This window comes from Nyctereutes procyonoides, unplaced genomic scaffold (assembly GCF_905146905.1).
Source record: "Nyctereutes procyonoides isolate TBG_1078 unplaced genomic scaffold, NYPRO_anot_genome, whole genome shotgun sequence".
Lineage (NCBI taxonomy): Eukaryota > Metazoa > Chordata > Mammalia > Carnivora > Canidae > Nyctereutes > Nyctereutes procyonoides.
The window spans coordinates 34,031,095-34,047,445 of record NW_026575052.1 but is presented as its reverse complement, the minus strand read 5'-3'; the positions used below and the strand labels follow the sequence as shown (position 1 = coordinate 34,047,445).

Genomic DNA, 16,351 nt, shown 5'->3' with positions numbered 1-16,351 from the left:
AGGCAGACGCTCAACTGCTGAGCCACCCAGGCGTCCTATTCTCTGCATTTTTAAACATGTACAGTGGAGCACCTGGGTGGCTCAGTGGTTGAGCATCTGCCTTTAGCCCAGGGCCTGATGTTAGACAGACAAGGCTAACACAGTAGCACACATACTACTCTCAAATGAAGAACACACTTTTGGGGAAAAAATACACTCTTGACCTTCCATAGTGCACTAAGAGGTATAAAATAGAATAGTGGCACCTGGGTGGCTCAGTCAGTTAAGCATGTGCCTTCGGCTCAGATCATGATCCCAGGGTCCTGGGATCGAGCCCTGCATCAGGCTCTCTTCTCCACGGGGAGTCTGCTTCTCCCTCTCTGGCTCACCCTGCGTGTGTTCTCATTCTCTCTGTCAAATATGTAAATAAACAGATAAATTCTTAAAAAAAAAAAAAAGATTTATAGATCTGTTTACACATTTAGAAGTAACTACATGGAATTATTCTAGAAGCACTGGTTAGCCCATTGAACCACCAGAATCTGGGCTGGCTGAAAATCGTATCACATTCAGTATATAGTTTCTGGTGTTCACATTCAAGGGGCCTGTCCCCTCCTCATCTGTCTCCTTCCCTGCTCAGTGATGACATAGCCTGTTCAGTAGGTCTCATTTGTAGGTCTGGGCCCACACTGCGTTCCTGTCCTTCCTTCAGGAGAGATTTTTTTCTCTTCTCTTTCCCTTGGCTTTGGGTTTTTACCAGTGCTTTTAGGGCAGCAGAGTTTGTGCGCTTCCTCCCAGAAGCGAGGCAGCGCTTCATTCCTTTACCCAGGCAGCTGCTCCCTCTCCAGGCCTGCGTGGACTGATGCTTTATCAGGGTATTCCCTGGCCACCATCTTTTTGTGTGCCCCTGGCCAGGTTCAGGGAGAAGACCCTGCAAACAGAGGCAGAATGTCCTTATCTGTAGTTCACAGAGGCTCCCTGTTTTCGCTGGTCCACCACAGCCTTTGACAATTTGTTAAAAGACTTTTCTTACTGGTTTCTGCAGGATTTGCCCCAGGTATTAAAAAAAAAAAAAAAAATACTTGCTTCCTCACTTCCTCTCTCCTTGGAGGCATCTGTCTTGGATGGTCAGTTAGTCGAATGCCTTCCAGTTAGTGATGAATTCAGAAAAAGTTGTGATTTGTAGATTGTGAAACACATTGTGATGGTTGTGTGGATAGGAACATTGCCCTTTCTAGCATTATACCATTATAGGAAGTTGGAAAAGGCCAATTTTTTTTTTAACTTGAAGAACAGTTAACAGCAGGGAAAACAGACTAATAAGGAATCAGCAAGAAAAGATAATACAAAAAAAAATTATATATTAATCAAAACAAACTAAAAGTTCTACCCCAAACCTGAATGTACTGTTAGTCTTCTGGCCAAAAAAAGAAAAGAAAGAAGGAAACCTACTTGTGGAATAAAGTAACTGCACATTGCTTTTGGAGAGACCATCACTGATACCCCATTGTCCAAGAATAGACAACTTTATAGTGTAATTTATGCTTTTTCCCAAGCTAACTAAAAGCATTCTGTTTCAGAAAGGCCTGACTAGTTTATAAAAGGAGCTCATTTAATTGTGAATGCTGATTCTTCCTTCCTTGAATAAAAGGAACAACCTTCTTGTCCAGTATTTGGTTTTCTGTCAATTCTAATTTTAAGAAAAAACTGCCTCGTAAATCAAACTATAACTTTTATCTCAAGTTTGCGTTAACACAATTTAGTGTTTAGTGACCCTGTCCTTGGAGAAGAAAAGCAAGATTCCATTAAACATTGAGCTCTGTACTGGGTGTGGTATATACTCTTAATTCTTACATTAAGATTTTTCAGCAAAAGAAACCTTGGAGATAGAACTCATGTGAAGCAATAGTAGAGTTTTTGTTTGCTTAGTTCTGGTTTATCCATTTTGATAAAATGTTGACCTACTTTCTAAGTGTGGATTACATCCCTCTGGTATCCAGTAAGACTTTGTGTCTGAGAGAGGTCCCAGCAATGTTGTTGCTAGAGAAGAGTTCTCATATCTCACCCATGATGCTCTGGTTCCCAGGGAAGGAAAGTACAACCACGCAGCCTGCTTTGGTCTCCAGCCTGGCTGCCTCCTGCCTGATGGGAGCCGCATGATGTCCGTGGCTGCCCTTGTGGTGAACTTCTCGCAGCCAACAGCAGCTCGTCCCTCTCTCCTGAGGCATGATGAGGTGCGAACTTACTTCCACGAATTTGGTCATGTCATGCATCAGATTTGTGCACAGGTGAGTGATTTTTTTTTTCTTTTAATGGTAAACCTACTAACTGTTTTTCCGACTTTTATTTTTTCTGCTGCTGTTCGATTCCTCCCCTTAACATGTTTTTTCAAATCTGAACATGCTCACGAATCTCCTAGGCCTTCTGTAAAAAAACATAAAAGTTTTCTTATTGTGTCCTCACATATACCGTGTTTCTTACTCAGAGGTTAACCCACTGGTAAAGAATCTTCATTGAATACCACCCTATGGAAAAAGATTATCATTAAGGGTTACAGATAACTCTGGGTTTTTTCTACTTTTAATTATCTTCTTCTCCATAGGGATTTGGTGTAAGCCTCACAGATAAACTGTGCTGTAATCTCTTTTCTTCCACTCATTAATGCTTTGTTTAGTTTGGTGATTTTCAACTGTCTCAGACTCTACTCCTTTTTTAATAATAAATACATTGAAACACCTCCCACTACTAGCCTCAAATTAAAATCATAGATAACGTAGTATAACCATGTAGAGAACTTGCCAAAAAGGGCATGTGTGTGTGTGTGCGTGCAGTGGCTTGCAACTGATTCCTCTATTTCTGAAAATGAACATTTTTTTCTCAACTTAGTAATACAATTCAGTAAACTAGGCCCACCGTATTCTAGGATAAACCATATGAACTTGTTAATATTTCACTTTTATCTGACTCATGAAAACACTGAGTTAGAAAGTTTTTTTTTTTAAAGATTTTATTTATTTATTCATAGAGACAGAGAGAGAGAGAGAGGCAGAGACACAGGCAGAGGGAGAAGCAGGCATCATACAGAGAGCCTGACGTGGGACTCGATCCAGGGTCTCCAGGATCACGCCCTGGGCTGCAGGCGGTGCTAAACTGCTGCACCACCGGGGCTGCCCTAGAAACAGTTTAATAAACAGTTTAGAAAACTGATATTAGAGATACCTGGGTGGTTCAGTGGTTGAGCATCTGCCTTCAGCCCAGGGCGTGATCCCAGGGTCCTGGGATCAAGTCCCCCATCAGGATCCCTGCGTGGAGCCTGTTTCTCCCTCTGCCTGGGTCTCTGCCTCTCTCCATGTCTGTTGTAAATAAATAAATAAATAAATAAATAAATAAATAAATAAATAAGAAAGAGAGAGAGAGAGAGAAAGAAAGAAAGAAAGAAAGAAAGAAAGAAAGAAAGAAAGAAAGAAAAGAAAAGAAAAGAAAAGAAAAGAAAACTGATATTAAAAGAAATGGAGGAACAGTTTTCCAAATATGTAATTTCTATGCATCTCTAAAGGCAAAGTTTTTAAAAAGAAGCTTTTTATTAGAACAGTTTTCAATTTACAGAAAAGGTGCAAGGACAGAACAAAAATTGCCCATGTAACCCTCCCCGTTTCCTCTACTCCTAACATCTAATACTACTGTAATACATTGGTCACAGCCATGAAGCCAGTGTTGCTATAGTACTCCTAACTAAACCCAGCACTTTTTAGATTTTACTCATTTTTCCCAACAGCCGTTCTCCACACAGAATTTTTTTTTCACAGAGAATTTTTTAGTTGATATATTGTCCTCCTTGAACATAAAACAAATACATTTTTATGTTTTCCAGATAGTTAGGCTTGGGCATGGCTCCATAGTAAGATATAATGAAGTCTTCATTATGAATAACCCTGAATCTAATAACAAAAACTACAGACTGATAAATGCAGTTTGTGTTGTAAACTCAAGCCCTAGAATGATAATTGCCAAGTGTCTTGGTTCAGGTTGCTGTAGCAGAATATCTTAGCCTGGGTGGCTTATTAGCAATGAAAACTTCTTTCTCACAGCAGCTAAAAGTTCCAGGATCAAGGTGCTGGCAGATTTGGTATCCGGTAAGAACCTGCTTTCTGGTTCACAGATGGTGCCTTCTCACCATGTTGTCACGTGATAGAAAGGTTGGGGGTCTCCCTGGGTTTTCTCTTATAAGGACGCTGATCCCATTCATGCAAGTTCTAACTTCGCGACCTAATTACCTCCCAAAGGCCTTGCCTCCTACCATCACATTGGGGATTAGGTTTCAACCTATGAACTGGGGGGAACAAAGACATTCCATATTGGTCAATAGCACCAGTGGTGACTTGATTTTCCAAAATGGTGAACATTTTTTTGGGAAACTTACAAAAAGCAGTCTTGCTTTGATTTACCTAGTTGATCTCAATAGTTCAGAGTCCTGGAAATTAAAAGTAGGTACAAAATACTTTACAGAAATATGTGCAATGGAGTTAGTTTCTGGGCTTGCTTAATTAAGATTTTTCACTTATGTAAATGTCCAGTAGGACATCTGAATGGCATGTAGCATATGGGACAATTGTTTTTTGTCCGCACATATGCAGTCGGTCCTGGACATCTAGCATCCCCGGCCCTCAGAATAGCTCCCAAGTCATTATAATAACCAAAGATGTATCCACTCAGTTCCAAAACAATACTGTCACTATTGTTTAAAAAAACCTGTTTAGTTCTTTTAACAATTTATCTTTACATTCTGATTTTTCCTTGTTCAAAAAAATAAGGAAATAAGATATGAATCTGTTCAAATAAGTCCTCATACACCAATGTAGCCAGTTCTATCCTGTATTTAATCCAAGGAAAAGAAATCTTTCAGAATAACCCAAATTTTCTTTCTGACATAATTTTAAAGTACTTTCGCAGGTATCGGGTTCCTGCAGTATTTATTTTCAATCAGTGTCCATTCTGTGGCTGTTTCCTTTAATTAAGATAAGTCTAATTTCCATTTCCTTTTTTAAAAAATATTCTTATGAGTAATTTAGAAAAGTCAGATACCTTTTTGAATTTCAGACTTATGGAATATTACTTAGGTTGTCCAAGATCCAGTTATATATTTGTACATACATAAACCATAGCTTGTTTTTAGAATAGTGGATCTTAACTCTTTTGGGTATGAGGATTCTATGAAAATCTGATTTTAAGCTGTGGATACCTCTTCTAGGAAAATGTACATACAACTCATATGCTCAGATTTTTACATAACATTCCAAAGGGCTCACAGATTCCTTGAAGCCCAGACCATAATGAATTCCAAGTTAAGAACTCCCGGGTTATAGCAGTTTCCTCCTTATTTGTATATTGATTAGCAACTAATGATTTCACAAAGGAAGTAACTTGGTGTCTTAATCACATTTATTAAAGTAATAGTGATTCTTGAGTGGGTTTTCAGTGCTCTTCATGTGTGTTCTTGTTTTCAGACACAGTCCTCTTAGAACCTGAGTATTATATGCTTACCATGTGCTCATAATGCATTTCTCTACCACTCTGTTATTCTCATGATCTCTTCTGTTATTTTTGATCCTTTGAGATAGTCACTTTTAATCCTGGAAAATAATGTTCCTGGTTCCTAAATTTATTATTTTAGAGCTCTTTGACTCTTAACTGAAATACATGTATGTTTATGTGTGTGTGTGTGTACGTATATATATAAACTGTATGAATGTATAATATATACATGAATCAGTATATATACTGATATACTGATGATACTATCATGATGATGATAGTGTTTGTATATGGTGTCTCTATTGAAACACTGGACTACCTTCAATTCTTACAGAGTTTGCCTAACTTCCTTCATGAGCACAGAATGTGTCATATAACTAAATAGTGTGTAGTACAATCCCTTGATTGGTCATCTCATGAGATCATCTTTGAAAAATCTCTATTAATTCTTTCAAATGTATGTAATGTTTTAAGAACTTTTAAAGATATAAACATTGAATTACTATGTTGTACACCTGAAATTAATATAATGTTGTATGTCTACTATAAGTCAATTAAAATTTTTTTAAAGAATTTTTTTAAAGATTTTATTTATTTAGTCATGAGAGACACAGAGAGAGAGAGAGAGGCGCAGAGACACAGGCAGAGGGAGAAGCAGGGTCCATGCAGGAAGCCCAGTGTGGGACTCGATCCCGAGTCTCCAGGATCACACCCTGGGCCAAAGGCAGGGTCAAACCACTGAGCCACCGGGGCCACCCAAAAGAACTTTTAAGTTAATTGTATATGGAACCAATAATCAGTACTTTTGTCTCAAAAGTAATAGGCACAGAACCACCTCCTTGCAGCCTTATAATAATTTCAAAATCTTTTGTATTAACATAACCTGGGTGGTAGTGAATAAGAAGTTTTAATAGCTTCTATGTTTAGTAACACTTCTGACTTCTCTGAGAAATACATAGTGAATTTAAAATTTGCCGTGTGGGAACACCTGGGTGGCTCAGTTAAGTCTGACTCGAGGTTTTGGCTCAGGTTAATGATCTGAGGGTGTTAGATCGAGCCCCACATCAGGCTCCGTGCTGGGCAAGAAGCCTGCTTAAGATTCATTCTCTCTCTCTCTCTCTCTCTCTCTCTCTCTCTCTCTCTGTCAAAAAAAAAATTCTCTCTCTTCCTCTCCTTCTCTCTCTCTCTCTAATTTAAACAAATAATAATAATTTTGCTGTACACATCCACTAGATTGATTTTAAGATAGGCAGCTCAGTGTTTGGGTCCCCCACTTTGGCATTGTGCAAGTTTGATGACCCGAAGAGCTCGTTGGAGCTTGTCATAGTAATATTTAAATGTGACTGCAGGAACATCCAGTTTTCAAACATGAATGTGTACTAGTTCAATATGTCTCCTATTTCATCATTCAGGAGATGAGTTTCTCTTATATTTTCTTGTGTTAGTACTATGGGGTATATAATTTTGAAGATAACAATCCAGAAATGGCATCTCTAGTATCTCTTCCTGTTTCTTGGCTTTATTGTGGTTTGGGCTCTCAGTAATCACTGGCCTTTTGAACTAGGTAGGCTAGAAAAGAAAAGTAATGCTTCTTAACAGCTGCCATAATGATGTCATTGGTCTGCACATTAGGAGTAATGAGTTTTAGACTGTTAGAGATCATTATTGTAAAGCAACATCGGGGGCGCCTGGGTAGCTAAGCATCCAACTCTTGATTTGGCTCAGATGGTGATCTCATGGTCATGAGATCAGATCCTCATCAGACCCTCACTCTGCTCGGAGTGGAGGCTACTTGAGATTCTCTCCCCCTCTGCCTCCTACTCCTGTGTGTGTGTTGTGCTTGCTTTCTCTCTCTCTCTCTCTCCCCTCCCCCAATATCTAAAAAATAAAATAAATAAGTCTTAAAGCATCATAGAATCACAATAAAGCCTTATCAATTAAAAGTGAGAAGGATGGAAGGGCAGAAAAACTTCAAATTTTGTAATTCCAAATAATGTTTTAATTTGGTCAAAAGACTAATAGAGAGCCTCTTGTCTTGTAAATAAACCCTGTGGGGCAGAGGCCAGGCAGGCACCCTAGTGTTAGGATAAGAACACTGCCTTAGGGGTGCCTGGATGGCTCAGTCAGTTGAGCATCCAACTCTTGGTTTCATCTCAGGTCCTGATCTTTGGGTCGTGAGATCAAGTCCCAGCATGGGGCTCTGTGCTTGGGAGGGAGGTTACTTGGGATTCTCTCCCTACCCCGCCCCCCAGCTTGTACATACAAGTTCTCTCTCTCTCTCATAAATAAATCTTTTTTAAAAAAATCACTGTATTAAAAATCATCCATGTACTTGAGAGCCTGACTATGTGACTGAGCAAGTTATTAAACCTTCTTGAGCCATTTCATTTTTCTTGTTCATAAATGAGGACAACAGTTCTCATACCTGTTTCCCTGGATGCCTGTAAGATTATTAATAATGTATGAAAGGTACATGGGAAAGCATTAAGTACCATATGTATTTGAAGTATTCTAACTGTATTTACACATAATTCAAGCTTCGGGGATCACTACATAGCACGTCATAATTTAAGAGAAGGAAAAAAGTGGCCACAAGGCAAAGTACCTTCGCTTCAGTTTAAGAAATTCACAAACACCTACCCTGGTTTTTGGGTGAAGATCTTTGAAAGGTGATTAGAAACCATCTGATTTAGGAGTGCCTGGCTGGAATAGTGCTTAAGCCTCCAGCTCTTGTCTTTGGCTCACGTCATAATCTCAGGTTCGTGACAGGAGCCCTGCCCTGCCTTAGGCTCCACACTCAACGTGGAGTCTGTTTGGGACTCTCTCTCCCCCTCTCCCTGCCCTTCCCGTTCATGTGCACTCTCTCTCTCTCTCACTCAAATAAGTAAGTCTGAGGGAGGAAGGAATGATCAGGTTTGTGTTCGTCTTTCTGTTGTTTTAATGTTTATTGCCCATTTGGAAATTTGATTCCTGAAGCTGGAGCAGAATGAGCAGTTTCAAGTATTGCAATGGTGGGAAAAGAGTTGAAAAGAATATGGGTTTGTTTGATCTTCAGTATTAATACTGAAAAATAGATCCTTGAAGGAAGCCAAGGACAAGCACGATCAGACCAGCCAAGACCATACCTGGTTAGGCAAACTGGGCAGGCTAAGAACGATAATAGCAGCCAAGACTTAGTGAGCACTGACCATGTGCCAGACACTATAATCAGTGCCTCACATCCATTAATGAATTTTATCCTCACAGTATTCCCTGAATAGGGAATATGGCCTCTCCTATTAAACTGTTACCCACCCCCCCATTTCCAAGTAGAGAAAACAGAGATTCAAGAGGGTTGAATGGCTTGTCCCCGATCTGATGGTCATGCTCCTCACCAGTCTGCTACCTGTAACCACTGTTCTCAGTCCCCACCCTGGAGACAACAGTGCATCATGTGGCCAGAATTTGATCTCCCAAATATGTATTCCTGTCGGATAGATCTTTTTCTCCTTAGCTTCTTAAATGACATTCTCTCTAAGTCAACCACAAGTAAGCATGTGTGGAATGAGTTTATCTAGTTCCACATTTCCCTCTGTATAAGGTGACCTTTCAGTGTTAGTCCTAAAGTACAGTAAACACTTATCAACAACTTTGTGGCCTCTGCTCCCTACCCCCAGCCCTGCACAGTTAGAGATTCCATCATCAGTATTAGAAGCGATGTCTTTCAGGATCCCATTTTTGTTATTCTATTTATTTGTTTTTGTTTTATTAAAGATTTTATATATTTGTTCACGAGAGACACACACAGAGAGAGAGAGGCAGAGACACAGGCAGAGGGAGAAGCAGGCTCCCTGCAGGGAGCCTGATACGGGACTCAATCCCAGGACCCCAGGATCATGACCTGACCCGAAAGCAGACATACAACCACTGAGCCACCCAGGTCTCTGTATCACTGTATTTATTTGTGTGCTTATTTATATATATATGAGTGTGTGTGTGTGTGTGTGTGTGTGTGTGTATAGAGAGAGACACGTGTCTACAAAAGAAATGCTTAATGTCAGCTCAGGTCATGATCTGAGTGTCATGAGATCAAGCACCAGCCTCAGGCTCCATGGTGGGTGTAGAGCCTGCTTAAGTTCTCTCTCTTTCTCTCTGCCCCTCCCCCCTATCCTACCATCGCCACCAGCCCCCCACACAGCCCCCACTCACACATGTGTGCTCTTTCCCCTCTTTCTTAAAAAAAAAAAAAAGATGCAGTATTTAGGACCTCTGCGGATTATGTCTTTTGAATCATGGTGGTGATACTGATCTGCTGAACTATAGGGCTGCTGTGAAGATTAATAAGCAAGTCAGCAAAGTGTTATTCAGGGTATCTTTATTACTATTATTACTTCCATTGATGGGTAGGTGTATGTGAAGTTAAAAGTGTGAACTTTAACCCTCTATTTGTGTCAGAGTCTGGGCAACAGTGGCACTTGTCTTTTTTTAATGGTTTGTTACATAAACTTCTGCACCATCCCTGGATTTAGGGGTAAGTCGCGCAGGTCAGGATCTGGAATGACTGTGAGGAAATCGGTAGGGGATCACCTCAGACAGCCAGAGTCCATTCTCCTGGGGCCTTTTCTTTTTCTAAACACAGTACACTTACTGATTTCAGCGACTGCTTTTCCTTTGAGCTGGAATTTGGTATCACGAACATAAAACTTTAGTTGCAACCCCTAAAAGCATCCAGCCACTTAATTAGAACAGTCATCCGTAAGACTTTGGTCTTTAAATACACCAGAAGCTCACAGACTTTTGAGCTTTAATTTATATAATTTTGTTCCAGCTCTTGCTGTGTTGTCTGAATTCTTTATAGCATCAAGTGATCTGTTGTAAAAATCTGTAATAGTGTGTATTTTAGGTATCCCGTTGTCTGTTTAAAAGGGTAATAATGAAAAATCTCATGGTTTTAACTAACATTCTTCCTCCCAAGAAATTAAAATCAAACAGAAATCTAAGTTTACATTGTCTTCTAGGCTTTTATTGTCAAAACATTTCTTGCGACGATAATGCTCTAAAACCTTTCGAAGTGTCACCTACAAAGTGATTCGTTAATCGTGTTATTTTGTGTTCATTTCACGATGCTCTGCTTTATCTGGGAAGTATATTAACATCAATAGTTACTGTAGCCTATAAGCTACTATTTATTCGACACCTTCAAATTGTTCTTACTGAAAACCATATAAAGGGCTTTATAGGGCTCTTTGGAACGTGCGCTTTAAAACTAGGGGGTGGTGTTTGCTGACTGGTCAGCAGTGAGTAAATAATTCAGCAGCCGTGCTGTTCTGAGTGTCAGACCCCCAGCGGGCTACTAGATGCTAAGACTTGCTCAGGGTTCCTTTGTTGACTCATACAGTGGCTGACCATGGATGCCTTTCTTTTTAGAAGCAATTCAGTTGTTTGCTGGAAATAGAGCTTTTGAATTGCATAGGATCTTTGTCCTCCTCATTTGAAAAATATTTAAATGATACTGCTCAAAGGGCACACAGAGAAACAGCGTGACTGACTTTCTGACTTTCGGGAAATTAGTAAGCAAGCCGTAGGGCTATTTTTAGCTTTTACTCCTTGCAAACATTTCCTTTTGTTCTTTAGGAGACATTGTTGATCTGTTCATTCATGTGCTATGCTTTCTCCCCCACCACCCGATGGCTTTGGACAGAATAAGCCTTCTCTTCTCTACTCTGAATGACATAACTGCGTTACTTTTTATTTTGTTCAGTTTTAACTCATGAGTTTCTCATTTGTTCATGTTTTTCTAGGTTCTGAAATACCACCAGCACCACCACCTCCAAACACACACACATGTTGTTGTTACTTGGGGCTGATTTGCACCCTTTTCTGCAAATGCTGACTGAAAAATATTCATACAAGCAGAATATACAAAATGTACATTTTTGTCGAAATACCGCGGAGTGGTAGCTGATGGTATGATTTATTTGGTCTGTTGGTACTTCTTTAAAAACTATAATCCTTAGAAAATCATGCAGTTACTCTTACAGAATCCCAAGTGCAGGAGAGGTGCTTACAAAGGCCGACCTTCATAGCCAGGCTCATGTTTGATCCTTGAAACATCTTCCAGTATGTAGAGGAAGTAGGATTCTTAAGGAAGCACAACTGAAACCTCAGTTTTGCTCTTCTTATGAAGGAAAGTTTGATATAAGACTTTTCTACTTTAGGGAAGCCTGGGTGGTTCAGTGGTTGAGCATCTGCCTCTGACCCAGGGCCTGATCCTGGAGTCCCGGGATCGAGTCCCGCATCAGGCTCCCTGAAGGGAGCCTGCTTCTCCCTCTGCCTATGTCTCTTCCTCTCTTTCTCTCTGTGTCTCTCATGAATAAATAAATAAAATCTAAAAAAAAAAAAAGATTTTTCTACTTTAGATAATATCTAGGATTTAGCCACTTTGTAATATCATAATTTGACCTTTTATGTTTTTGATTTTTCTATAACATAGGCATTATAGCAATTGTGCTTAAAACCATGGGTTCTGGAATCAGACCACCTGGTTTCAAACCCTAAATCTCCTATCAATCTCAGTATGTTTCAATTTCCTTATCTCCAAACAGAGATAACAGTATGTATTTCATATAATCATTTTAGAATTTGAATCAGATAATTCATATAAAGGGCCTAGCATAATGTCTGACATGGTAAAGTCTCAATGGATTTCCACTGTTATGATTATTGCATCAAAGTGTTTTATCTAAATGTAGGATGTTTGTTGTTTTAGAAGATACCAGAAAGAGGCAAAATATTCAGTTTTCTTGAACCCTTGCCTCTTCCCTATAACAATTTTTTTTTTTTTTAGGATGTCCTCAAACACAGGTGGCCTAATTCCAGTGCCTAGTGAATTTCCTTCCCTTTGGCCCTGCAGTATTTGCAGCTCCTCATATCTAGAATCAGCGCAATTATAATAGGAAGTCAAGCAAAACATTTTTTTGCATAAAGAGAGGAAGGCAGAATGTGAAATGGCGTTGACATCTGCGCTTCTGCCCTGGGCCAAAAGCAGAATCAGTTCTTTGCTGCTGATTCGGCATCCCATCTGCCGCCACCCCCAGCACTTAAGCCCTTCTTCTTTTCCTTTCCCTGCAGAACCCCGGGGATGATGAAGTCAGGGAGGGACTGAGGAGGGAAACAGGACAGAGAGGTTCAGGGAAAGACAACACAGTGATAACCCCCATTCTACAGGCGACCCAGTTGTTTTCATGCTAACTCTCCTCTGCCCGTGTCAGTTTTACTGAAGTTCTGTGGATGGTGTGCAGGTTCCCCTCTTTCTGATCAAGAGCTTTCCTGACATATGATTTAATAGTTCACTAAACTTCACTTTTTTTTTCTTTCAGATTTAATTTATTTATTTGAGAGAGAGAGAGAGAGAGAGAGCGCTCCCCCCAAGCAGGGGGAGCAGCATAGGGAGAGGAGAAGCCGACTGCCAGAGCAGCTGAGCAGGATCCTGGGATCATGACCTGAACCAAAGGCAGACCCTTAACCACTGAGTCACCCAGGCATTCTTAAACTTCCCTTTAAAAAAAAAAAAAAAAAAAAAAAAAATTTAACTCTTAGCCTATACCCTCAGAATAAGTCCTTTATTTTTATAAGGGATGCTTTAACTTCTGAGGTATATCCTTTGTCCAGGAAACTATAGCTGCATTTCACTGCCCCCACTTGCCAGCTGACCCACAGCTCTAACTCCCGCTGAAATGGATTCTTGTGTTAAGGTAAACCTCTTCTATCCTGAGAGGTACAACTAGGCTTTCTACAACACCATTACCTTAGAAATCACTTATTTAAAGTTTAGAACACAAAACATAACACACATGGAAAGGATATCTGCAATGTTGTAATTTAACTCTGATTTTGATGAAAACTTGAGGAGTTAAATAATAGAGTGATGAGTGCCCCAGAAAGGGACTTATCGAATAAATAAAAGGAAGCAAACGGAAAAGAGAAGTAGGGGGAAATTGTCCTAAATATATTCATTTTCAATGAAAAATGTTTTAAATATTTTTACTTACAAAGCTTAAGGCTAGTTTTAACTCAGACTGATTTTTTTTCAGTTATGTTTCCTGATGATTATTCCAAGTTTGTCTATGATTCAAAAGCATGAAATATTCATTTAAATGAACATAGAGTACTTGGAGGGTTATTTTTCAGGCTGCTTGGCTAGTGTGTTTTGTTTTCATTTGAATTTGAAGTTATCCTAACCCTTTATTCAAAGAGGCAGCTGACTCTGATTCTGACCTGAGTTTTAGAGATTCCTTTTTTTTCTTTAAGATTTCATTTGTTTATTTGACAGAGAGAATGTGCATAAGCAGGGGGAACAGCAGGCAAAAGGAAAGGGAGAAAGTAGGCTCCCTGCTGAGCAAGGAGCCTGGCATGGGGCTCAATCCCAGGACCCTGGGATCATGACCTGAACTGAAGGCAGGCACTTAACAGACTGAGCCACCCAGGCACCTCCCCTTTTTTCTAATAATTATTTAAGTAATCTCTCTACCCTCTTTGGGACTCAAATTTACAATCCCAAAATCAAGAGTCACATGCTCTACCAACTGAGCCAGCCAGGTGCCCAGCTCTTAGAGTCCTAATTATAATGCATCACATAAGTAGTTTTCATTCAGTGCTTAAATAAAAAGACCTCTGTGTTCACTTTCTAGACTGATTTTGCACGATTTAGCGGAACAAATGTGGAAACCGACTTTGTAGAGGTACCATCACAAATGCTTGAGAACTGGGTATGGGACATGGAGTCCCTCCGAAGATTGTCAAAACATTATAAAGATGGAAGCCCCATCATGGATGATCTGCTTGAAAAACTTGTTGATTCCAGACTGGTCAACACAGGTATGACTTGTAATTTTAGAAAAGGAAAATTTGTTAGAATTGCTTAAGAGGGAATTGCCGACATGTTCTTCTATAGAACTTATTTCCCCTTTAATAATCCTAGTGCTCTTAAAGTGCTATTATGGGGGGAGAAGACTGCTAAATATACGGGATTGTGCCCAAAGAAAAAAAAATCTGTCTCCTTTTAAATCTTAAGTGAGTTACCTTGCTCCCACTCTGTAGTATGTACTACAAGGCATCAGTTTTTGAAATCTTTGATCCTGTGATATTAGAACACATAGTTCTCTTTTCTCCAAAACATGCCCAAACATTCTTATGTTAATAGGTCTTCTGACCTTACGTCAGATTGTTTTGAGCAAAGTTGATCAGTCTCTCCACACCAACACATCGCTGGACGCCGCAAGTGAATATGCCAAATACTGCACAGAGGTTTTAGGTGTTGCAGCCACCCCAGGTATGTGAGTACCAAGACTTGAATTAATTTTTTTCTGTCCCACACACGGTAAAGTCCTACAGCACTGCTAGGGAAGGCCGAGATTGTCAGGAAGTTTACCTCATGTAATTTGTTTCTGATTTCTGTAATCAGGCAGTGACTTTGAGATAAGCTTACTATGTTCGTATGAGTTATCCTGTCCAAATATGCTTAAAGGAAAGGTGGCTCCAGCTTTCAGCATTTTAGTGTAATCATGCATGAGCAATTGGCCTCCACCCCAAAGCAGAGAAAGCCATTCACGTTTGGCAGCACCCACCTGGCTCCTCCCTCCATATATGTACCAGGACTTCCCAGTGATTCCACTAAGAAATTGGCAGAAGGAGGCAGTTTTAAAGAGAAGCACAAACCTTGCTTTTGATTTTGGTTCTGAGATCAGTTAAGGCAGTTTTAACTAGCACTTTCTAACCCTATATTTATGATATTCATGTGTGTGGGTGGGTAGGTGCACACACATGTGTTCACATTTATATATTTACATATTTTAAGCCAACAGGTAGTTGTTCGTGTGCACATAGTTGGTAGGGTGATTTTTTTCTCTGTAAAAGTCGTTATTTAAATAAATCCGTCAACATTAATAGTGATGATAAAGATCAGAAGAGTTCATTGAGTCCATCCCAGATCCTCACTTACTTTTGCGATCTCTTTATAGCAGACCATACGACAACTCTTTGCCTGAGGCCACTTTGACAAAATCCTTTTTAAAAGTAGTCCTAGAGGTAGATTGGGTAAAAATTTTTAGGTTTTTAAACAAACTTTTTTTAGGTTTTTAAATAATTCTTTTTCAGTAATTATGAACCTAAAATAAGCGCCGTTCTGACAAATTTTAGATATAAGGAGGTGTGACGAAGGGTAGGCTTACTAGTAGAGTATCTGTAAGATACATATGCATCTAAGGGATAAGAAAGGACTGAGTTGTTCTGAAACACTGAGCTATCTGATGGGTGTGGACAAAGCCTCTGAAACTATTGTTAGGCATTCCAAAGCTTAAGGCCGAAACCAGCTCAAGGTTGAGTCATCATAGCAGAGAAGTTTGTAAACATCTTGGCGGAGGGCACATGTGAATCCAGGGAGTACTACAGGTAGGATCCTGCTTGTCTCCTCTCCCCAGTGCCTGCACTCCCCCTAGGGAAACCTTAGGCAGCTGATAACCTGATAATTAACACTGGCCATCACATTGATTGAAATGTATCTTTCTTTAAAGGCACAAATATGCCAGCTACTTTTGGACATTTGGCAGGGGGATACGATGGCCAATATTATGGATACCTTTGGAGTGAAGTATTTTCCATGGACATGTTTTACAGCTGTTTTAAAAAAGAAGGAATAATGAATCCAGAGGTATTGTATTTTCTTTTCTCCTTTTTGTTAATTTTGCAATTGCCTCCCTCCCCTTTAATTCCTACTGTAAAGTACTTATTACGTGTAGATTTTAGAATAAGAGGTTCGGTAACAGCTTTCAACTTTAAAGTCTTGCATCTTTTCAAATCATAC

General features: G+C 39.7%; 1 protein-coding gene across 5 annotated transcripts in view; it reads left to right on the top strand.

Annotated features, from left to right (window-relative positions):
* Positions 1-16,351, top strand: part of NLN (neurolysin) — an 86,363-nt gene that overhangs the window by 59,371 nt on the left and 10,641 nt on the right. For all 5 annotated transcript variants that reach the window (XM_055332411.1, XM_055332416.1, XM_055332415.1 and 2 more), the window contains 4 exons: positions 2,066-2,267; positions 14,181-14,367; positions 14,693-14,821; positions 16,062-16,198. In XM_055332411.1, the coding sequence (XP_055188386.1) occupies positions 2,066-2,267; positions 14,181-14,367; positions 14,693-14,821; positions 16,062-16,198 (655 nt within the window). The remainder of the gene's footprint in view (positions 1-2,065; positions 2,268-14,180; positions 14,368-14,692; positions 14,822-16,061; positions 16,199-16,351) is intronic.